The sequence below is a fragment of the Scleropages formosus genome, chromosome 8 (assembly GCF_900964775.1).
Source record: "Scleropages formosus chromosome 8, fSclFor1.1, whole genome shotgun sequence".
In the NCBI taxonomy this organism is placed as follows: domain Eukaryota; kingdom Metazoa; phylum Chordata; class Actinopteri; order Osteoglossiformes; family Osteoglossidae; genus Scleropages; species Scleropages formosus.
Window position 1 is genome coordinate 26,503,155 of NC_041813.1, and position 23,822 is coordinate 26,526,976.

Sequence of the window (23,822 nt, forward strand, 5' to 3'; positions counted from 1 at the left end):
TATGTGACCCGAGTAATTTTTCCATTGAATTTTCGGTATTTTTCCACAGACAATTTTCTTTCTTTGGAAAACATGCAGAAAAATTGACACAACAAGACTCACTGACACTGGATGGCTGATGAAGTGATGCCCAGAACATGTCATTACAAACAGTATTAGAATCTCTCATCTTTTCAGAACTCTGGTACAGTTGAAAGAAGGCATGGCTGAGGAAAACCTAGTCAAATTCCCCTTTTTTTTTTTTTTTTTTTTTTTTAAACTTCTGAGAATTTCTGAAATGAATCCTCAATCAAAAACAAACCCTTAGTTAAAAAAATACACACAGGACACTGCTACTGCACACAGTTATTTATTATAATGGCAGAAAAGTCCAAAATGGTTAGGAAGCTACACGCAAATCCCTGAATGAGTGGCACTGGTAGCAACAGTTTCTCACGGCATAAAATGCTCGTTCCGAGAGCAGATGGGAAAATTTATGGAGGGGGGGGAAAAAAAAAAAAAAAAAAAAAAACCAACAACAAAACATAAAGCATGCACAAAGTATTACCAATGTAATAACTGTCCAACATTTAAAAGCCCCTCAGGTCAAATTAAGAGGACATTGTTGCAGGACCTCAGAAACAGGATGGGAGAAAAGGGCAAGATGACAGGAAAAGGTAAATCATACAGTGAAAATTCAAACCACCTTGCTCAGTATTAGGGATAATGAAAAGTGGCAAATTAAGGAACTGTACAATAATCTTCTCTGTTGGACAAAAGACCTCAAATTTGGAGCAAAGGCCAGAAAATCCCAAGTTACATTTTTGAAGACAAATAAATAATGGCATTGTTAAATGAGAAACCCCTAAAATGTTTCCACTTCAAACAATGTGGTCGACAGTTAAGAGAAAAAAGGACAAAACGGAACACACCTGATGTGTGACTAACACATGAGCACCATAGCTTCTGTGCCATCTCCCACTGGAGCTTCTGTCTGACCTTTCACTATACCTGTCTTTTTCACCTTTATAGACCATCCAAATAAGCTGCCAATATATACAGACATTTATATAGAATCCAGTGTTGTTACTCTCATGGCTGTTGACTGTTCTGCCTGTTTGGACTGGTGAATAATGTGTCGAGAGAGAACACTCAACTGAGAACAACCTGCAGAGGAACAGTCAGACTGGAACATGGTCGACGTCCGAAAGAAAATTCATTAACAACCGTATTAGAAACCACAGCTGTGGGTCAAATCTTTCCCTCATATATAGATATACATATATAGGTATAGGTTTCAATTTATTTATAGAAAATATTATCCAAGTTCCCCCGAGACCACCGGATTATGGGAGAGGGCAGTTCTCTAGCTGGTTCCATCTGGTCATCGCTGCTTCAGGAGGGCCTTGTACACTGCAAAACCGAACACAGCGAACACGGTGGCTCCCACGCTGGCTCTCAGCCAGAATGTGGAGTTCTTGAGATCAGTCTGGGTCACGTGTCTGCGGAGGACAGGACATGGGTCAGACAAGTGGCCACAACATGACACACAGAACAACAGTCCCTGGGGTGGCTCTCCAGGTAACCAGACAGTAGACACAGGTGACAACCTGTACCTCGACTTAGTGCAACAACATCGCATCCTGCTCTACCCAGGACACATCAGTCTACATCTACTTGACCTAATGGAGGTCGAACAAAGAGTGTTTAACATGCCAGTCCAGTTAGCAGCCAGATAGGCAGCTGCGGCTTCCCCACAGATACTTTATAAACAGCAGCAAACAGAACACATATCACAGGAAGAAAGGTTCCGCTTAATGACGACAGGACATTCTTCTTTAGAAAGCTCTAACCAAGAGTAACACACACATCAAAGCAGACAATTGATTAATACAGGAAACATCTATTCTTCTAATTAGTGATAAATGCCAAAAATCTGATTAGCAAACTACATGACTACCACTACTACAAGTACTGTGATTTTGCTTCATAAATCCCTTCTCTCTACTATTAATCTACTGAGTCAGTTGCTTCTGAGGATCAGTTAGTAGATTCATCAGATTGGGGTACAGGTGGTGACAGCTTGTTCACATGCCATCAGTAGGGAGAGTTTTAATGATGTCACGCAAACTTACACAGTGCTGGAGGGGGCCCTGTAAATACAACTACAAAGGATGACACAGGTGGACAAGGTTAACGGGAGACAAGCAGAACGCAGCATGCAAAACATCTGAATACCAGCTGTTACTTCCAGCTTTGCAGCATCCATGAAAATGCAAGAATCAACCTCCAAAACCCACAGAAAAAGTTTAAACTAAGTCATTTAAAAGATTATCCATAATATAAAAACTCATGCACAAAGTGCATAACACCAAGTGAATTTGTAGAGACACATAAACCTACCAGAAGGACAAACTAAACAAAAAAATAGGTACCACTCAAATTGATTAAAACATTTTTTCATAGTTTGTGTCAGGTGTTCCTGAAGCTGATAATCAATAACAAGATGAATAACATTTGATTAATTGGTTTACAACCAGAATTTAACAGAAGGTCCTTTTTCTTTTCATTCATTTAAAATTCACTTTTAATAAACATTGAATTTAACAAAAACATTAAAATGTTTTTTTCTGTATGACACCAGAGCCTTTAACAGAACAAGGAACCTGTAAATACACCAAGGGATATCTATACTGCACTTTTCCTTATCATGTAAATAATGACAAGTGGCCACAGAACGATGAATACTGGATATGCTTATGTGATGAATGGGCAGTAGTTTGTTCAGATGATGCTTTTTATATTTTAATATTGCAGAGTTCAATTAATTATAGCTTATCTAAAACTTCTGCAGATACTTACAAGGTTATAATTCCAGGAGTATGTGTATCATGTAGCTTTTACTGATGAATTAGTGTTAAAAGTAAATTTGGATATACAACCAGACTTGTGTTCATCAGTTGAGGACCCAATGTATACTGTAGCTTTTACAAGAAAGAGTGGGGGGGGGGGGGGGGGGTGACTACAAGATGGCAAACATGGCTTGCAGAGGAAACTAGAATAGATCGTGAATGTTTAAGGAACGGACGGCTAACAGACCATACGCTGCCTTGGTGGTTCGCTCACCCATCCCCCGCCCCAGCTCTTCAGGGCTCGTGATTACCTGGGCGCGTAGGAATCCACAGATGACTCCATGTAGATGGATTCCTCTACATGGCTGACGTCGTGCACCTGCTGGATCAGACTGGCATCCTCGGCAGCCAGCAGAAAGGCACCCAGCTCATCCATGTAGGGCCTCAACCTTCCGCACGCGCACACACAGGCGTACACAGGAGGCGGTTCAGCAACCACACCTGCCAGATCCACACGACCCCATCCCAGCATGCAACTCACCACTCCACAAGCCCAACTTGACAGAGTCCCTCTGTAGACCTACTCAGGAGCTCATCTTAGCTCTGGAGGCTTCAGCCAAAGATCATTGTTATGATCACAATCAATAAAATCATCTACATGATCACTACTGCAGCGTTTAGAAGTGATGTGGGTTTAAAAATGAACTGATTCACTATGTCTAGTTATATATAATAAAACAATCTATATCCATAATGAAACACCTTAACCAAAGAATTTGGTCTCACAATCAGTCTCATAGACATTGTGGACTGATGTGAATATAAACTGAAACAAGGTTTTGGAAAACAAAAAAAAGCACCCAGATATAGAAGCTGCGTCCATGGTTATAGTCTGCGAGTGTGCATAGAGTGCGAGTCCTCCGCTTAACACATGCTCTTTAAGCCCCCAAATGCTAAACCAAACACAAACTCCAGAATTAGCATTCAGCACATCTCAGTGACAGTGTTAATAGCCACCATGCCTTGGTTTCTTGCTCCGAAATAGCCAGATGCTGTCATCCTGATGCTGTGAGGCACTACAGTCAGAGAGATACCCGGTCCATCCAACCACAAAAGGTCTCAGTTCTGTTTGTGCAGGACCACCGAAAGTACAATCTTGCACATATGACAAGTATCAAGTATGCCAGAACCTATTGTGCTACAAGGATTCTTTTGCTCTGTAATTCTGTAACTATTTTTGTAATTAAGCAATTTGAACTAACTAGGAGTCATTTGGAATTTGGTTAAACTGATGACACGAGTTCCTCAGCAGTATATCCCCAGACCAAATTTCTCACACGAGACACCAAAGGTCCCAAATTTGGCCCTCTCCCCACCGCACACATTAATGGAAATAGCTGCCGCATGCCCACCCTGTAGACGGTCACAGAAACATGACCAGGATATCTACAAATTAAACTAAATGCTTTAAATAACAGTACGGGTAGTTTTCGCCAACTCAAAAATGACTTCCCCTGTAGAAAATCCGATACGTGGCATTTAATTTAAAACTATCTACTGGGTATATAAAGAAGAAATTTACTGGTTCATACATATTTAATTCCTTCATCAAGTATACATATCCGTCCCTCCCTCGCGCACACACACAAACACACGACACTCTTACACTCCTGTTCTACTGAAATACTGCTTCCATAAGGTGACAGTGCAATTCAACCCAGGAACAAAACAAGACTAAGGCAGAGGATTAAGGGAAGCTCCTTGACCAACATGTACGCATATAAAGGAAGGGTTACAACTGCAGAACAGCAGACAATATGAGGGCAGTGTTAATGAGATGCACAGGAGAGTAACATGACAAATGACCCTGCTCATTAAGAGGCAAACGCATGCAGCAGTAACAGAACACAAGCCAGCCAAATGAAAGAAAATGAACACCTAGGAAGATGGGGAGAAACAATAACACAACATACTAAATAAACACTGCTTATCTGTCACTCAACAAAACCACATTTTTCCATCAAAGCTTTACAGAGCATAGAGTTCAGTAACATGCAGTTAAACCAAAGAGTAGACTGTGACATGGCAAATACACTGTGCCAAAACACTTGGGAAAAAGCCCAGAATGTAAACCAATAAGGTAAAAAATCTGGATGTCCCCCCTTGACAAATTGAGACGATGCTGCTGCCCATGTGACGTGATGCATTCCGCTTGCGGGTTAGAACAGAGCATGTGAGGAATGCTTAAAGGCCAAGTAAATGGGAAAAGATCACATATTTACAACACAGGCATCTTCAAGGCACACATGTCACATAGCAGAACTCGATAAAGTAACTTACTAACTTTACCCCAGCCCAGCCAAATATTTAGCATCGGGAGAGAAGACTGAAATGGACGCGTATGGCATAAACACGGCAGTCAACGCATGTTACAAGTTGTATACCCAGATGAGACGGAGCTAAAATATAAAGAAAAAAATTGATAAATGTGTTAAATCAGAATATTTAAGAGGACCTGCTTTAAATGCTCAATAGATATGCATCTCATGTGTCACGAGCAATTTGTATGTCCAATTATTTCTATATCCATAATACTTGTGTATTATGCGCTGGCAAAACTGTTGGTATAAAACAAATTGACAAATTCAAGTATCGTGTGTCTGTATCAAAAGCTCTTTGTTGCGAAATGTAATTTTGTCTACTCATATCACTTGGGATGAAAGCATGTACTAAATCAAATGTAAACTGGTCATAGTAAAAGCTCATATATAACGAAAGCATAAGTCTTAAAGTTCGGAGAACAGTTGCGCTAAGTCCAAATAGATAAATTTAGAAACTTATAAATTTACAAAAACATCCACAGCAGACACATGTACACCAGTGTAACCAGAAAACTGGGGTTGACAGAAACCTACAAGTGAAGGGTGGATTGACAGGGTTGCTCAGAAGCCCCTGGCCTGCTCTGTACCCCATTTGACTTAGGAATTTAAATGGGACCAAGAAGGATTCATTACTTAAAAGTTGATAAGTTGGGAATTGTACATTACTGAGAAAATATTTCCACATATAGCAGTACCCTAAATGTGGGCACACTGGCACAGGGCACAACTATCAGTTGGCTTGTTACGATTTTAAGAACTGTGGTCCAATCCTTTGGACAGGTGGATAATAAGTGGAAGACATGCTCACAAACTCTGAAGCAAAACATCCTACACTTAATTCAGTGTAAAATTCTGACAGATTATCAATAAATTGGAGCGTCTGCATGTTGCCTGGTGGATATGCTATGCAAAGCTGACAGGTTACAGATGTCACGGAGAGCAGCGAGTCAGCAGAAGTTGTTAAAGAAGTGAGGGTTAAAAACACTCCAAGATCAGCGGGATTCTACAGGACAAAGAGGCAACGGACCTGAGAAGGGCAGTGTAGAGTTTGGCCTTTACAGACCGCAGCAGCTCTGAGTTGAGGAGGTTCTGACAGATGCAAAAGGTGCACCTGTTGCAGGCGCACATGCAGTGTAACCGGGCATGGCTGCAGAGAAACACACACAAGCAAGTCAGAGCTACATCGCGCATGAAACCAGCGCCGTTCACAGCTCAGTGGTGCCCCCTTGCAGAGCAGCACTTCTTATTGGCAAAAAAGGCTTGGTGGTGAGCAAGGAAAGGCGGGAGGTCAAACACATGGAGGGAAAAAATATAAACCCTCAAGCTTGATGTTGCCAGAAAATGAAACATAAATGCCAACTGATAATCCATTTATGCACCGTTTGAAAAAACTCAAAGCTATGGCAATTCTAGATGTGATCTGACTGAATAAAGTGCTCAGGAAGGCTGGCTCAGTCCTGGGATTGAGACTGGACTCTCCAGAGGAAACGGTACACAGAACAACTCGAAACAAAGTGCTCTTCATCACATGAACTGGCTTTCACCCTCCGCACACTTTCCTGGCTGAACAGAAGAGCATTTTCTGCCACAGGCTGGGTCAGCGGCGATGTTCTAAAGAGCGCCACCTGAGGTCATTCCTGCCAACAGTCATCAGGTTCCATCACAGTCCTCAGGCTGTCAGGGTGGAGCAAAAGACTTACTGTCCATGTGGTACTGAGGTCTGTACTACTTTTATACTTGACTAAGCATGATATCTGTTCCAGTTTTATGCCAGAATCCTATGTTTACTTTTGGTGTATGTATGTGCTACTGCAGCCTCATGCAATTTCTCAGGATCAAGTTATTATCTATCAACTTAGCTACATACCTAACAACACTGCACCACTGCCATCTTTTAATAAATATAAACCAGTATGGTTAATTTGAGATCTATTGAAGACCAATAAATGTGATTTTTCTCCTTCACAGACTTCAATACACTGTTGTCTGGTACTGAACACCATGCTTGCAGGGGAGAGGGAATCACTCCACACTTAGGAAAACACAGAAGGAACAGTAACATCTGAATGCACTCCTTACAAAATGTATGAAAACCTTATTTCGCTGTCACCTGTCTACACAAATATGCTTTGGGTACATACAAACACGCATTTAAGAAATCCCTTCTTTCACCTGCAGGAATTTAAGACATTAAATCCCTGTTCATGGCAACTGTGTTACTCTTGGCAACTGCAGGTGTGATGCTGAACACAAACCGCAGTTTTTGCAACTAATCAAGGAATCCCAAAGACGAAGTACCATGGCCATTTCAGCAGAGCACAGCTGTATGAAGTGAGTCATTCAGAGAACAACAAACATACCGTGGACAGACAGCCTAAGACACACCTTCAGGACAGAGGCCCGGGAGAGTGACAGGGCAACAATACAATCACAGGAGGATAGGGCGGGCATATGAGACGAGATGGCAGGGAATGCCTGGGTTCGGGTGCGCATACTCACGGATACATGGCCATGGTGGTGAGCTTGGTGTAGATGTCACGGCTGGGAGCATCCGCTGTGTTGCAAGTGAAGAGTTGCGGCGCGTGCAGCTTGTGCTTCCTGCAGAAGTCCAGTGGAGAGAGGCTGTACTGCTGCCTCACTTCCGGAAGATCTGCCTTGGCACCAACCACAAGGCATGGTGTCCTGCTGTCCAAGAAGTACTGCTGCAATATGTACCATTACATGTGATTATCAGCAAGTGCTTAGTGAAGATGATAAAGGATTCACAGACCTTATAGCATATCATAAGTGCTGAGCCACAGTCACATTAAGTCTACATTTATTCATTTATGAGATGCTGTTCTCTGAGGCAATTTACAACTCAGTGTAAACAAAACTGTATTAAAGGAGCTTTCTACACACAGGCTGAACCGACCTTGTAGACCCGGGCACAGTACTCAAAGGAGCGGGGATTGCTGATGTCGTAAACCAAACAGACTGCATCGCAGGAGAGATCACCCTCTGAGAGGAAATCTGGGTCTGGGAGGACCTCGTGAAGCTGAGACACAGTAAACATGAGTGAACGTGGGTCACAGCTTGCAAGTTTCCCTAGATCAATGTCAGTCAACAGTACAAGTGATAGAAGCTGCAAGCCACCATGTTGGCGATGGAGGAAAAGGGAATGGCTTTCTACAAAGGAAGAAAAACACACATACACACACACTCAACTCATGGAGGGGGGGGGGGGGAAGCAATTCTGTTAACAAAAATCACACACCCCATCAAAAAAATGCAGTACATTGTGGAAAGTTGTGTTGAGTCAACTCACAAGTAAATACTTCTCTTGTCCATAGACATAAGTAGTGCTGATGGCGTAGTATGATTTATGGTCTTCTCTTATGTTCTTCTGGCGCTGAGGGGTTTTAAAAAAGAGAAAGGCATCCGCAGCGGAACAACGCCCAACTTTAGAGTCAGTCAGAGATGGGCATTCTTTTTAATCCTCAGATTATTAACAATCCAAATTTGTGACCACATTCTCACAATAAATCCTCAAAAACAGTAGAGAGTCACTTGTTTTGTCAATTCCCTTCAACCCCTCGGTTTTCTTCCCAGCATATTACTCACCGTGATGTTCCGGCCCAGGAAGCCCTGCAGAAAGCCACTCTTGCCACTACCCTTGGCTCCAAAGACACTGCAGCGGAACACGCTGCGTTGAGTCTGCTTCTTCTGCAGGTCGATCCTCTTGTTACGTGTCACTGGGGTGAAAATGGGGAGGGGGGATTGTAAGGACAGGCACATGGATGAACATATGTGTATTCATGCACACACAAATGCAGTGCAACATCACAAGACTGAAGTTATGGTAAGGCCACCTCACCTGTGATGGCAGCAGCCTGAGACTCCTGCTCAGCGATGATCGAGTAACCCAAGTAGCCCAGATACTCCAAGCAGCGTTGCACATCCAGGTAGGTCGTTAACCTGGTGGAGGAAGAAGTCAGATCCCAAATCACAGTTTAGGAAAATCACTTCATCGGTTTGTGTAGTAAAGCACCAAGACTAAACCAGTAAACAGCTAAGGTGAGAGAGCTGCGCAGTATCCCACACCGCATCTGTACTCACGTCCACTGGGACAGGTAGCCTTGGTAGGTGATCCAGCCCTGCTCGTTGGTGCACACTGTGTTGTTAACATCTGGGCCCCAGGGCATGTAGGGAAACACGCGGAACAAGTCTTTCAGCTCCTCCGGGGAGAGGGCACAGTCACGGTCCTGAAAAGGAATTACAACTGTCCATTTCTTCACTGCAATAAAACTAAATCAACTGATCTAAACTGATTAGTGAAGCACAAATTTTCACCGAAAGAGGTTTATATAAATTACATACGTATTTTACATGTTTTAAATACAGCTGGGTACGTAATTAATGAGACTCAAGTTAAGTAACTTAAAGGTACAACACATGTTCCTTAGCCTAACCAGACTGTTCCAGATTGTAAAGTCCATATCTATAACCATAAGATCAGCTGGTCTTGTGTACAGATTAGGCCAAGGCCATCTATGCAACAGCGTGATGAAAACTTCAGACCTCACCTTGTCATGCTTGTCAAAGACACTCTGGAGGAAGAGATAAGCATTGTGGTTCAGCTCTGTGGTGCAGTCAGGTGGGATTTTTAACCTGAAGCGAATTGAAATGACATTGTGACTCCTGGTGAAACAGTGAATGGCCTCATTTAAACATTGCTGTTCCACTACTGTTCCTCAAAAGAATTTCATCATAGCTCTCTGTTTACTTTATTATTATTATTATTATTATTATTATTATTATTGTCATTTAACTGACACTTTTCTCTACATCAATTTACAATGTTAAGTCTGCATAGTAGGTCATCTGTAATGATTTTTAAAAGTAACAGTTCTAACTGTATTAATTCAGGGCAAATACCTTACTCAAGGGTACTACAGCAGAAGTACAATTCAAAAGCAGGACCATCAAGTGTATTTAGTCTCTGCACAACACTGTTGCCAAACTGCTTTTAATAACAGCCTAATAGTGTTTGCTGTGAGGAAGAAAGTGGGAAAACTGGGGACATACGGAGGGAATAAGTACTCCTGCGTGAGCTCCAGGTCATCGTCGTAACCAAACCTCCGCAACACTGTCCAGGTGGTCTCGTGCCGGCCCCTCTGGATGAAGAGCGTGTGTAGGAAAAGGAAACCTAACACGCGCATCAGAAACGTTAAGCATTGCTGGGGGGGAATATGTCTGCAGGCCTTTCAGCTCCCCAAATCACTTTCAGTTTGCACACAGTACATGAACGCCAAGTTAGTTTTAGAGGGAATACAACCAAATGACGGTGAAGCAGTACACACGGATGACCCAGGACTGGACACTCTTGCACTGTGAGATCATACAGGGAGAAAAAGGGTATAAGAAGGCCATCTCACCCTTGAGCGTGAGACCATTGTCCTGCACACCATCTGCCATGTTTCTTCTAACCACATTCTTCACATCCTCCAGTGCCTGAGGTGCCAGTGGGGTATTGAAACATGTCCTCTGTCCAAACCAAACAGTTGTCATCAGTGGAAACCACAATGCGAATCACAGCGAGAACCAGCCTAATCACTCCACCAAACACCCAAGAACTGTTATAACATTTATTATTAGTGTTAATATATTTGATTTCTCATTCGCATGTGCTGAGAACACAAACTCAGCCAAAGCTCCTACCTGGAAGAGGTTGAGCTCGGTGTCATTGAGTATGCCATCATTGTCCATGTCGGACACTTTGAAGATGCAAGTCAGAGCCTTGACACAAGCAGGCATCATCTGTGGAGACGAAAAACCCATCCTCAGCTTCCATTAATACAGTACTTCAAAAAAAAAAAAAAAAACTATGTTGGTTTTTCCAACAATACTTAATCACTGTCTTGCTAGGGCAGGGCAGACGAATGGGGCAGAGGTCTTACCTCCTTCTCCTCTGGACAGTAGAGAGGCCCTGTAGGGTGCAGCACAGCCTTCTGAGCATAGTAAAACAACTCAGAGATGTTCTTCAGGTTTTTTGCTGAGCACTGAGAAACAGCCATAAAACACTATCAGAAATTTGGTACAAGTGCTATTTTCTGAGGTTTATTACAACATCAAGTTTGTCCCATGGAGAACTTTTTTTTACTTTTATTATAATGTAATTATTAACATCACCTCATATAACCTTCAGTTATATTATTGAAACAATCCATACCTTGATCAAAAAGGGGAAGAAAAAAAGAAAAAAAAAGAAAAAAAAAAAAATCAGATACAGAGATCTGAATCTCATCTCACCTCCACACAGGTCTCAATCTCACTGTACTGGTTCATGATGGGGAGGATGGTTTCCATGCTGCTGTGCTCCACCAAGTCAGACTTGTTCCCCACTAGGATGAGGGGCACCCTGTGCATCCCCACGTACACACACAAAAAGCCAATGTGAACATCTCCAGCTGCGCAATAAACCAGAACAGTGACAAACAACTACTGCACCCATTAAGAGCCCCCTCAGCCCTACTCTATGTGTTCACTGCAAGCAGCACCTACCTGTTGTCCTTGTCAATCCTTTCACTGATAAGCGGAATCCAGTGACTGGTTACCTAGACATGAGACAGGGTCGAACGATCATCAGTGAACACTGTGGTAAATTCACCAAATACACACACACCACAACATATCCACAAACATAAAGACAGGTTTAAACATCTGATGTAGGAAATCAGACAATTTTGTTGTAAGGCCTTTCATGTTTAGTGAAATAGACAAAGCTCACCTTCTCAATGGACTTTTTGTTATTGACAGCGTACACTATACATATTACGTTGGCCTGAAAGAAATGGGAAGGGGAGAGGGAAAAAAATTTCACTTAACGGATTATAGACAGATGCATGAATATCAGTACTGCATAACAACAACTACATTCTCACCTTTGATATCTCTTGGAATAACTGTTCATCAGTCTGTTCAGCTTCTGTGAGGGTGAGGAAAAAATGCTATAACAACATGGGAAATAAATCTGAAATAACTACACGAGGAAAAATTTTTCTTGTACTTTGCAGTTTGGACTCCGAATCATACTCAGTAAAAGCAGATTATTTTTGTGATAGAGTGAGACATTACAGAGACTTGGGTACCTGAATAATCTACAATGTGTGTGGGAACTCTCTCTGGAGTGACATCTGCAGGAATGGTGATCTCTTCAGCTCGCAGAGGAACCTGTTTGCCACACATCAAACATAAAGCGAAATTTTTTCGAAAAGTGTCTTATAACCCGACATCCGTCAATATTAGAATTACAAGAGCCGAGTAATTTGTTACAGGAACTGACTAGGGGTGAACCGAAACAAGATCATGCTACACCTGTGTCTGTTAGCAGCCCATAACATATACATCATTTATAACTTAGAATAACTTTGTTACACATTTTATTGGCAAAAGCACACCTTTTCCAAGGTTCAGACAAATAAGCACAAAGTGAGTACATATTTTAATGGACAATATTCTGGGCTATTTTACCTATTTTAGATTTTCACTGGAAGAATTAAAAAGAAATAACTCAGTTAAAGCAGCCCTTAAATCATAATAGGAACCCCCCCCCAAAAAAAACTTGTTTCCACACTGTTATCCAGGATTGCTGAAATAGTAAGACTGGAGCATCAGCATCGTTGCTCGAGGGATCGACTAACCACTTTCTACCGGGATACAAGCCATCTGCAGAAGCAGAAAGGAACCACTAAAACTCGACAAATCAACCTCTAATGCCGTTTAAGATATAGACTGGGAGCAGCTCTACCTCCTCAGGAAACTCCTCACCGACGAGGGACATGATTAAAGACGTCTTCCCCACCTTGGCTGTAAAGACAGGAAGAGTGTGGTTTAAACTGACCTGCACTGCAGGAATCTGTCAACAAACTAGAACAATGGTGAACAGCCTGGTGTTGTCATGATGGGCGAAACAGAGAAACTATACATCAAACCCACATCCTAGACTAAAGAGAGCTGCAAATGGGTGCGAATTTATTTGCGGGGGGCGTAGCGGCACAGTGGGTTTGGCCGGGTCCTGCTCTCCGGTGGGTCTGGGGTTCGAGCCCCGCTTCGGGTGCCTTGCGATGGACTGGCATCCTGCCCTGGGTGCGTCGCGTCCCCTCCCCCTCCAACCTTGCGCCCCGTGTTGCCGGGTTAAGCTCCGGTTCACCGCGACCCAGTTTGGGACAAGCGGCTTCAGTCTGCGTGTGTGAGAATTTATTTCCAATATATCTAAAGTAGGACTGGTATTTGAGGCACTGGCATTTTTTGTATCTTAACAAAAAGCGCACTTATTAAGTGAATTACACTAATTAGTTATTTGCCCATAGCCTAGAAGCAGAGATATATGACAGAATGTCACGGACACTTCGATTGGATTCTCCAGCAGTGTTTTACTACTAGTTTACTGTCATTAAATAATAAAAAGGCAGTCCTGACATTCCCAGGAGCGCGATGTCAAGAAGAAGGTCATGAGGGACAGCTCCTCTCCTGCCCAGCAACCCTTACTCAGTCAGTGCCATCCATCCCGATATGAAACGCGATATTATTAATTATATCCGATATAATAAAACACTGAGAGCTGAACCACCCTGCCATTTCATTTGCAGATGCAGAAACGTCATTTATAGGGTGACTCCGCCTTAAGGCTTAAGTTACTTTCCTCACATCAAACACAAATAATGTGTGCAGACTGACAGACACGTCAAGCCGAAACCCCTCCTCTTGCCTAGCATACTTACGTTCTCCCACGAGCAATATCCTCACGTCCTTCCTCATTGTGTCAGGTGTTAATTAATTATTAACACAAAATATTAAATTACTAAAACATTAAGCAGCTGTCGGGGGTCCCAGTCCAATGTTTTGTGTGTTTATTCGGCTTGTAGTTTTTCTTGGCAACAACTGCAGGAGCCTCGAGCCTCCGGCCCTGCTGTGAACTTCACTTCTTCTCGAGGACAAAACGGACACGAGGGTCCTTCCGACCCTTCTGGTCCTTTCACTCCTTCTGCTCCATAGATCGAAGCTGCACAACTAGCCGCTGCTCGTGCATGGAAAGGATTTCAGCCGCATTGCCATTTTACTTGGTGTTTAATCGCCGAACAGATTCACGACATTCGTCGCGGACTCAGAACCGCACGCCTCCTCCAAGGCGCCCTTCCACATACCGCCTCCTACGGAAAGTCCGCGTGGACATTCAGAAGAGCCGCTCACCAAACATGCGTTTTGAAAAAGCTCCGGCGCTTTCCGAAGTCTCAGTGATGGCGGGCTTAGCTTCTGCCGTTTGTGCCCAGACATCCGCGTGGCGCTTTAGTTCGTGTTGAAACCAACAGTAAATGCACAGTTATTGCTTACACATTATATGGTGCTGTCCCCGGTCTTTGTTACGCTTGTAAAGTGCCGCACATAATCAAATGAACATTTAAAAGGGTTGGAGTCCCTAGTAATTTTGATCTCGACTTCTCCCACCACCAGATTAGCCGGAGTTGTTAGTTTGTGTAAATGGTGCCAAATTGTAATGCAGTAACCTTGCTTTTTTCCTCCGTTTACATACTCTTTTAGTCAGTTACAACAGCAGTGTTGTCATTTATCTGATGCCTTTGCCCAAGGCAACAAAGTTATAGTAAGTTACTTACAGTGGTTCACCCATTTACGTAGCTGGGCAGTTGGGAGTGTAGTGGTCAGAACACCAAGTGCCTAACAGTCAAAGGATCTGGGTTTGAATCCCCCTGGTACTACAATACCTTTGAACATGGTATTACCAGCCTGAGGCATTCCAGTAAAAATGAACTGGCTATGTAAATGGGTAAATAGTTTTAAACAGAGAGGGCACAGTGGTGCAGCAGGTTTGGCTGGGGGCCTGCTCTCTGGTGGGTCTAAGGTTCGAGTCACACTTGGGGTGCCTTGCGACAGACTGGCATCCCATCCTGGGTGTGTCCTCTCGCCTTCCAGCCCCACGCCCTGTGCTCCCGGGTTAGGCTCCAGCTCTCCGCGACCCTGCTTGGGACAAGTGGCTTCAGCCAGTGTGTGTGAATTTTAAACGGTACAGTACACAACCCTAGTATTAAGTTGTTTTGTAGGAACGCCTCACGTAACACAGCGTCTGAACCATTTGTCCCGTACGGGGTCGCGGGAGCCGGAGCCTAACCCAGCAACACAGGGCGTAAGGCTGGAGGGGGAGGGAACAAACCCAGGATGGGACGCCAGTCCATCACCAGGCACTCCAAGCGGGACTCGAACCCCAGACCCACCGGAGAGCAGGACCCATTCCAACCCACTGCACCACCATGCCCCCCTCCACTTCACGTCAATGAAGTAATAATAACAATAGTGTAGAGTGATCCTGCTCTATCAGTTCAGGGTAACTACCTTGATTCTTGAGCAAGAGGCTAACCCTAAATTGTTCCAGTAAAATTAGAGTTGTACAAATGGTTAAATAACTTAGTACACACACACACACACACACACACACACACACACACACACACCTCAAGAAGACTACAGCAGGAGCACTATTACAAGACAGGACTTTCAGATTACAGGACATTAGCCTTCACCCATACAATACCTGCTTCCGCAAACATAAAACAGACACCAGTCAAGAGAATGCAAAAAATCCTTTTCTCCTGGTCTTACAGGTGTAATGACACAATGGGAACCAAAAAAGTATATTGTCTATGCAGTGTGTTTAGACCCAGAAGAGTGCACACAGGTCCATAGGGATCACTCCAGAGCATTCGGGCCCAAACGCTAGTCCATACATCTTCCTTCTTGAGCAGGAGAGTGACCCTGATCTCCATATGTTGGTATTCATCTCTTTCGACGCAAATTAGCTTCAGCTGCAGAAAAAAAAAAAAAAACAACACCGTTAGGCTAGGCCACAGGTTTTTTTTTTTTTCTGCTGACTTACGGCCTACTTTTCCTTTGAACTGTATATGTACTTATATGACAAGTACAGTATGACAAGAAACTTTTAACCTGGGTAGAAGGCAAAGAATTTCAACAGGTCGCTAACTCCCGCAGAACCATTACCCACCCGAAAGAAACACAATCACTGACACTTCGGGGTTCTTTAGATTATGTTACATGTGCATTTGCTCTCTGTTTGTTTCTGTCTGGTCACAGAAACATTTGTTCTATAGATGTTAAAACTATGTTTAAATGAATTCACTGAAAGAGAGTAAGCCCAAGTATTTACAATGATCCAAATATTTTTAAACATCATGTACTAGACAACGGAACACAAGCACCACATTCCAAGGATGTGTCCAAAGAGAAACAAGTAAACATGCCCTTATCGTTTCAAACGAAATATACTTTATGCGATTGTTTCTTACCACTCAACCCTTTGCAGACAAAAATACCTGCCCCCCAACCACATCTGGAGTGGCAATCTTATGTTCATCTTGAACAAAACTTAGTGTCACGCAGAGCTAACGACACATTCTGGAAGAGGGTGGATGTGTTCTCGGTGCTGCTTGGGTTCCACGCACATGACCCTTACTGGCATAGTCCTGCGGCAGCATAGGTTTCGAGATAACATGTCCGATAGCTTCTAGCCACTCCTTCTGCTCCCGCTCCTGCTCACACATGAAGATGAACTGCCGCTCGGGAGTCTCCACCATCATCCCAAACTTCCACTTGTTCCCCCTGGTGCCCCTAGGTTGCCTCTCTGTCACAGAGTAACCCATGTCCTCAGGGCCAATGAACACTGCTCCCAGCTCAACTGCATCCTTGAAACACGCACACAATCCAACCACTTTCAATATCATGACAGACCCAAACTCATGATTTTACAGTAATAATAAATACACTCTCTAAAAACAGAATTATACAGTGTCAGAGTGTTTACATGTACAAGAAAGATGATGACAAAAGAAGAAAAGAGCAGACTAAATTTAGCACTGACCTAACACCTCAGCTTCAGTCTGAGCCCATTAAACAAAACCACAGTGTTCACCTCACCAGTTGGGTTTTGAAGTAGAGCAGCTTCCTCTCTTGGGAGTCCAGCACAAACCATCTTTTTCTGAAGGCTTCACGTTGCTGTTAAGCAGGTGGCACATTAAGGGGGTACTTTCCAAACAGCAGCCCTGGAAACTGACTTACTACATTTATATTTATTTATTAAGCTGACACTTTTATCCAAGCAACTTACAATGTTAAGGTTACAATTATCACAAGCTTATAATTATTTACCCATTTATACAGTTGAGTAATTGAGAGTATGTACCTTGCTCAAGGGTACTAGAGCCAGAAGTAGGGACCAAACCTGCAACTTTCAGATCCAAAGGCAACAGCTCTAACCACGACACTACCAGCTGTCCCTCAACTAGAGTCCTTATACTAGCCCAAAATAAAAACTACCAACTACATCAGTTGCCTTAAGACCTCATACGCTGAATGCTTGAATTACGATTTTTGAGAATCCAAACATTTTCAAGGTTTGCTCAGTAGAAGACATTTTACTAAATAAATACCAACGTTGTATTTAAAAACACTGGGTTGCTTACCATGGGTCCAGTCTTCTCCATATAACCTTCTTTCGTGTAATTTCTGGTTATCCATGGAATCAGCTACATAAAAAGACAAAGGAGATGAATGCCTGTGTTTGCCTCTTCAGGTTTGGGTGTTGTGTTTTGAGGTGAAAACATAATAGCTACTGCTAAACTGAGAGGAAAAGGGGTTAAAATACAAAGAAAGAGAGTTAAGAAGAAAAATTGAAAATATCATTAATGCAACTAGAAAAATGCCATGGTCAGCATCTCAAAATTCCTCTTTTTGCGTAAGCTTATTTCTGGTAAACCCGTGAGAGGTCACAAAAGGTTTAAAAAAAGAATAGAGGCCCAGGCTTGATTTAATTTCCTTGTTGGGGCTGGATGTCCATAGTGAAGAGTTATATATCTCAGTACATATTAATAATGAAGTGATGAAATCAGCAAGCATGCAGCATACACTTGTGGTCACCCGCTACGACACCACCGTGTAGAAGGTTATCATTATACATCATATTTATAATTAGTAATTTAGCAGACATTTTTCTCCCAAGTGCCGTTCAATTCGGAGTATATAAAGTGCATTCAACAAAAGACAAAGAACTTTTGACACAGAGACATGATTATCAATGCACAGCGTGTCTGTCCAGGCCAATGAAGAGATGGGGGGGGACATCGTGTGTGCTTACTTATAATTCTCGGCATGAGTTATACTCACTTCGCTGTCACTGGCTGTGGGAAAGGCCGTCTTCAAGTAGGCAAGTCGGGTGGCGCGAATGGCATTGAACCAGTTCACAATTTCCTAAAGGGAAGAAGCATTTTAGAGAACACAATCTTATTTCAGCTAATAGTTCAGACAGATCAGGCCTGTTCAGATGATTAGTCATGCAACCAAATCCACACAACTAAAAATTATATTATAAAACAAACCCTTTTTCTATGTCCACCATAATTTCCGAGAGATCTATCATGCATTAACATCCTGTCACTTTACATTTGGAGCAGTAAGCGGCATAACGGTCGTAGTAACAACATCATCTGAGTCCCAACGGTGCATTTAACCTGAATTTCCTAACTAAAACATTTACTCGTATACACGAGCCCGTAAACATGATCTTGTAAAGCTGTACTTCCTTTGTTAGTACAATGACAAAAATATTATGTGCTCATCAGATCAGTTTTCTGCTCACCTGACCACTTTCATGGTACACAAACAGGTTCCGGGTGCGTCCCTCCTCTAAAAACGTGATCTGAAGTCCATGTGGGTGTCCAATCTTCTCCGGCTGAAAGATGGCATTCAGCGTCTTTATGAAAATGACTGCTTTGGGCCCTTTGGTCTACAAAAAAAATACATGGATATGCCACCATTCAGCACCGATCACAGCACACAGCTGGCATTAAAACACAGAGCTACTCACATCTTCTTTGTTGAAGTATTTCAGAGTGAAATCCACATCAGAAAGAACGAATTTCCTTTTCTGAAACTGTCCCTTGTCTTTGCCCTTCTTCCAAAGTATCCCTTGATAGGCTCCTGGAGGGGGCCCAGGTACATAATTATTTACAGTGATTTCTCACTAAGATTATCGTTCGCGCTGTTTTGACTGGAGAAACTTTGGATTACAAGCGAGGCAGTCTTCTTTATCCAAATTACTTAATGCGCTGCAGAGCAAAAGACCAGCAGAAGTCAATAACATTTGCCACAGAATGGTGCACTTGGCAGTCGCAGCTCTAAAAGGAATTTTCAGATGTTGGCAGCGCAACTAAATCAAAGGGTGATTCCTCCGTTTACCTCCGGAATAGGCCTTCTGGAGATGTATGTTATCCCCTGTGAACTCCAGCCTCTCATACTTCGCTCTTATCCACTGTTCCCTTAGGACTCTGGGACAACAGAAGAGATTCTGTTGGAAGGTACAGTCTTTACACTGGAATAATACACACACACACACACACACACATTTTCTGAACTGCTTGTCCCATACAGGGTTGCAGGGAACCAGAGGGGGAGGGGACACACCCAGGACGGGACACCAGTCTGTTACAAGGCACCCCAAGTGGGACTCGAACCCCAGACCCACCAGAGAGCAGGACCCGGTCCAACCCCCCCCCCCCGCCCCTTCAGCAAAAACAGTTACATTTAATGGATGAACACAAAATTAGACCTTCTAAATCTCAGGTTAAAGCAGCATTTCATTGAAATATGTCGGATTCTGCATCAATACACCGGCTCCTCATATTATGAAAGTTACGGACACAAACTTTTTTCACTGGAGTATTTTCTAACATTTCTGAAGACATACTGCTGTTTTCAGCAAATTAAAATTCCTTTTAATTTAGTTCAGAGTTAAGAAAAAAAATAAGTGGTACACAAGGATGGACTGAAGTTGCATCCAGGGCGGACCCTGCCCCACAGCCTGTGCTGCCGTGATAGGCTCTGGACCACCATGACCTTGCATTAGAGCAAGTGGTTATTAATAATAGAGAGGTGGAAGTGTTACAGAGTATTTGTTTATTTACTACAGCTTTACCTGAGGTTTTCAAAGAGCCTAACTCATGAATAAATGGAGGGGTGTCCGTATTAATGTACTTCTTATTGATTGTGACTTAGTGGTTACAGCCAGTTCTGGAGTTATGAAGACATCGTGGTCTGAACAGACTCCTGATCCCAACTGTGCTCAGGAGTCGAGGAGTCGGCGTGCAACATGCCTGTAAACGCCCTGACCAGATGCTACAAACTCAGGGGTCAAGACTGAGTCCTAAACAAAAGTCCTGCCTTCCAAGAACAGCACCACTTCAGGAAAGGTGGTATCTGTCAGCCAGCAAGCTCATTTGAGCACAGTTCCCTTTTGTGACCAGAACAATTGGCCCCGATTTCCTTCCCCTCTGTCAGCATGTGCGCTGGGTCATCATTTCTCTCCTTCCGCAAATAATCCAGTCAGCAGACAGCCACATTCACAGGGGACTACAGCAGTTCCACTATTTGATTCACAGAACACGTGTATTTCGCAGCCTTAAAAAAGCGAAACATGTATAACTGAAAGAGCGTTCTTTAAAAATGGCCAGTTCCCGGAACACGAGCTGGCAGGCAATACGTACGCGCTGTCCCATTGCTGTGGACGATAGTAGAAGCTGGGGACGGACCTCTCATAGAAAGCTCTAGCATTGGCATTCCCATTGGCCTTCATGAACTGCGGACACAAGCAAACCAGCTGATGCAACGGGGTAAACGGAGCTCGGAGGACACAGAGGAGTGGCACACAACACGTTGGACAGTCTGGCATCATGTAAATCACAGGCTCATCGACAATTTCACATTCCAGCGGCAGGATCATCGTCATCAGAGGGCTGTCACATGTTGCACTATCCAGTATTTTTGGTTTACGGAGGAAAACCGCACACCAGGGTAATATTACCACAGCACCACGTACGGACGTACCTCTACCAGCTCGTCGTCCCAGAAATCCAGCCGTATGGACTTGATGCGGCTGGCAGCGGGCAGGCTGCGGTGAGGTCCAGAACAGTCCAAACACACAAAGATTCCCAGGCTGCAGGAGGCCCAGTCAGGGTCTGTGGAGATGGGAGAGAGGGGAGGGTCTCGAACTTGCACGAGGAAAGAGGGGACCTTGTTACCTTGTAACACGCTTGTTTATAGTGTCTTTAATATGGAAAAACCGTGCCCATCAAGATAAAACTGAACTTATCATTAAGACTAATATTTCAATCAGTTTTTAAAAATGCAAGCTATACACATCTGAGGTCTATAGGAGAATGGACTGTGTGAACAAACCATGTACATCTAGAGTTAATAAGCTAGATCACATTCTTCATTTTATAGTTTGTGTGAAATTTTTTAGAACAAAGTGTCTAAAGGTAGACTTTTGCTGGGATTTTGGATGCTGTGGCTTAACACTAACCCCAACCCTAACCCTAAACCCTAAACCCAACCCCTACCCCTACCCCTACTCCTACTCCAACCCCTAACTCTAACCCTAACCCTGCCAGAACGACTCACCCGGAGCTCCGCAATCGGCGCATCGGTCGTTCCCGGGCTCTTTGACCAAATCCAGGAGGATCTTCTTGTTTCGGTCCCAATTTGACATTTTCTTCAAAGCGCTTTCTGATCGAGTCTTTTCAAGTCTCTTCGTTTCTGTGTTCTGTTCATAACAGCTGAGTTAAGCCGCGAGCCATAATACGTGTTTTCCTCAGAGATACGACGACAGACAATCTCTTGTTGTCTACGTTTGACAGCGCCGATCAGTCACCAGGACGCCGAGACGCGCGCAGCACTCATTGTGTGTGTGTTTGCGCGTTCACGGCTGCAGCGAGAGAAGCGCCGCGGGAGGCGGGAACGCGCGTTACCCAACACTACCTGCCAGCCCAATTAACGAGGAGGCAAAAGCAAAGCAAAAGTGAAGTAAAAGTGAAGCATCGCTCTTAGAGGAGCACGACTGCGGCCCTCGATCGGCGCAAACGAACCCACCGACTGAAAGAAAGAAAGGTGGAAAAGAGAAGTAAAACGCCGAGCGAAATAAAAATGTGATTCTATATATTAATTCGGGGGAAGTACTAGTTGGACTCATATCAAGTTGGCAGCAGATCGCAGAAATATTATATATACTATACATACGTATAAATATATATACTACCGCTGTAACTTAACAAGTTAAAGCCGAATTGAAATTTCTGTAATTTAAAGTACTTCAACTGGCGCGGTCAGCACGAAAAGACAGGGGCGAGGCGAGGACGCACACACGTCCAGCTCAAGAATAGCCTTAACTTAAGAAATTTGTTAAGATTTGTTGGTGAACAGATCTATTTTCGGCTGGTCAGAATTGGTCAGCGAGTAGCGCTGCTGTCTTACAACCCCCGGGTGGTGCAAAGGATGTGGGTTCGATCCCGCTCAGTCTGGGTGGAGTTGGCATGTTCTCATCGTGTCTGTGGGGGTCCCCTCTGGGTGCTCTGGTTTCCTCCCAAAGAGATGCGGTTCATGTTCACCCATAGTGTGTGAGTGACACAGAGAGAGTGTGTTCTACTGATGTGGGGATGAGTGACCCATGGTAAGTACTGTATTTAGCAGTGTAAGTCACTGCAGTGAATAAGGTGTGTGGGCTGATAACGCTACATAGTATCCATTACAATTTACTTTGGAGACAAGCATCTGCTAATAAAATAAATGTTCTGTTTAAAGGAGCGGCCACATCAGTGGAAGTCAAACCGTTTTTGACTGTAACCTACCTGTGGTTCGTACAATATGGCCCTAAAATAAATGCAAACACCACATCCTGTGTATTAGTGTCACTCTTTTTTTAGGTTGCGATTATAAAGCGTAACTGTAAAAGGCCGGTGTCACACAGTATATGAAATATGAATAAATGGCATCAAAAATACATTTATTAGAGAAAAACTAAAACATGTAAAACACCTTTCATTGTGGGTTTGGAACACATACATAAAATAGATAAAGCCAGACAGTCATCTGCCTCTGAAGGGCTCCTGTTGCCTGTCTTGATGTCGGGCATGTCAATCTGCATATGTTGTAAAAGCATCTCATTGCAGTTTCATGTGACACTTTCACACCTCCCCCACCGTAAGTTGTTGGCAAGTTTGTCTCGCCTCACCAAAGCTACAAAGTCCTTTCAACATGCAGCATTCACATTAATAGCAGTAAGTCTCAACATCCGTAAGAAATTCAGAAGTACACTGGCTCCTCTTCCTTGAATTACACATTTTTTCAAGATGAAAACATTTCTCCAGATTTTTTGATAGCGTTTTCTTCCCAAATCTGTTGTCTAAAAATTGTCTGTTGCGGAGTGAACATGAGCCAAGTTTCCATTAGTTGGCAGTAAAATGCAGCAAAACTCGACTGTGTATCATATTCAATCAATTCAGCTCCCTTGCAAAGTGTTTACAGCTGGTGTCTGCTCTTTCCGCTTTATGAACAGTTACATTCAGATTTGCAGTTTATCAGAGGAATCAGTGTACCGTTAAAAAGGAGCGTGAAATGTGGCACAAAGGCTAATCTACTAGACAGTGCTCCCAAAGTCATGAGAGCTTCTGTTTTGACTGAGGTTTGTAGATCTGTGGGACAAGATAGGACGCATCGT

General features: G+C 43.3%; 2 protein-coding genes across 6 annotated transcripts; both read right to left on the minus strand.

The window, feature by feature from the left end:
• Positions 1-342: 342 nt before the first annotated feature.
• rhot1a (ras homolog family member T1a) lies at positions 343-14,385 on the minus strand. 4 transcript variants are annotated; one of them, XM_018757315.2, is made up of 21 exons: positions 13,975-14,385; positions 13,002-13,060; positions 12,343-12,424; positions 12,136-12,179; positions 11,982-12,035; positions 11,756-11,808; positions 11,504-11,612; positions 11,152-11,253; positions 10,913-11,011; positions 10,630-10,738; positions 10,280-10,400; positions 9,778-9,862; positions 9,311-9,456; positions 9,069-9,169; positions 8,816-8,946; positions 8,520-8,603; positions 8,127-8,249; positions 7,712-7,914; positions 6,240-6,359; positions 3,143-3,280; positions 343-1,481 (listed from the first exon to the last, which is right to left on the minus strand). In XM_018757315.2, exons 1-21 carry the CDS (start codon positions 14,009-14,011, stop codon positions 1,364-1,366), a joined length of 2,118 nt encoding a protein of 705 aa, XP_018612831.1. In that variant the 5' UTR covers positions 14,012-14,385; the 3' UTR covers positions 343-1,363. The 4 variants fall into 4 exon arrangements, with proteins under 4 accessions (XP_018612831.1, XP_018612832.1, XP_018612834.1 ...); XM_018757316.2 differs by lacking the exon at positions 3,143-3,280; XM_018757317.2 differs by lacking the exons at positions 343-1,481; positions 3,143-3,280 and adding an exon at positions 3,365-4,769.
• Positions 14,386-15,860: 1,475 nt separating this feature from the next.
• Positions 15,861-22,024, minus strand: adap2 (ArfGAP with dual PH domains 2). 2 transcript variants are annotated; one of them, XM_018757049.2, is made up of 11 exons: positions 21,731-22,024; positions 21,155-21,285; positions 20,815-20,906; positions 19,511-19,599; positions 19,140-19,252; positions 18,912-19,004; positions 18,440-18,523; positions 17,740-17,802; positions 17,195-17,272; positions 16,734-16,962; positions 15,861-16,068 (listed from the first exon to the last, which is right to left on the minus strand). In XM_018757049.2, the coding sequence occupies exons 1-11, from the start codon at positions 21,816-21,818 to the stop codon at positions 16,040-16,042; spliced, it is 1,089 nt and encodes a 362-aa protein (XP_018612565.1). In that variant the 5' UTR covers positions 21,819-22,024; the 3' UTR covers positions 15,861-16,039. The 2 variants fall into 2 exon arrangements, with proteins under 2 accessions (XP_018612565.1, XP_018612564.1); XM_018757048.2 differs by having other exon boundaries at positions 18,912-19,058.
• Between the last annotated feature and the right edge of the window lie 1,798 nt (positions 22,025-23,822).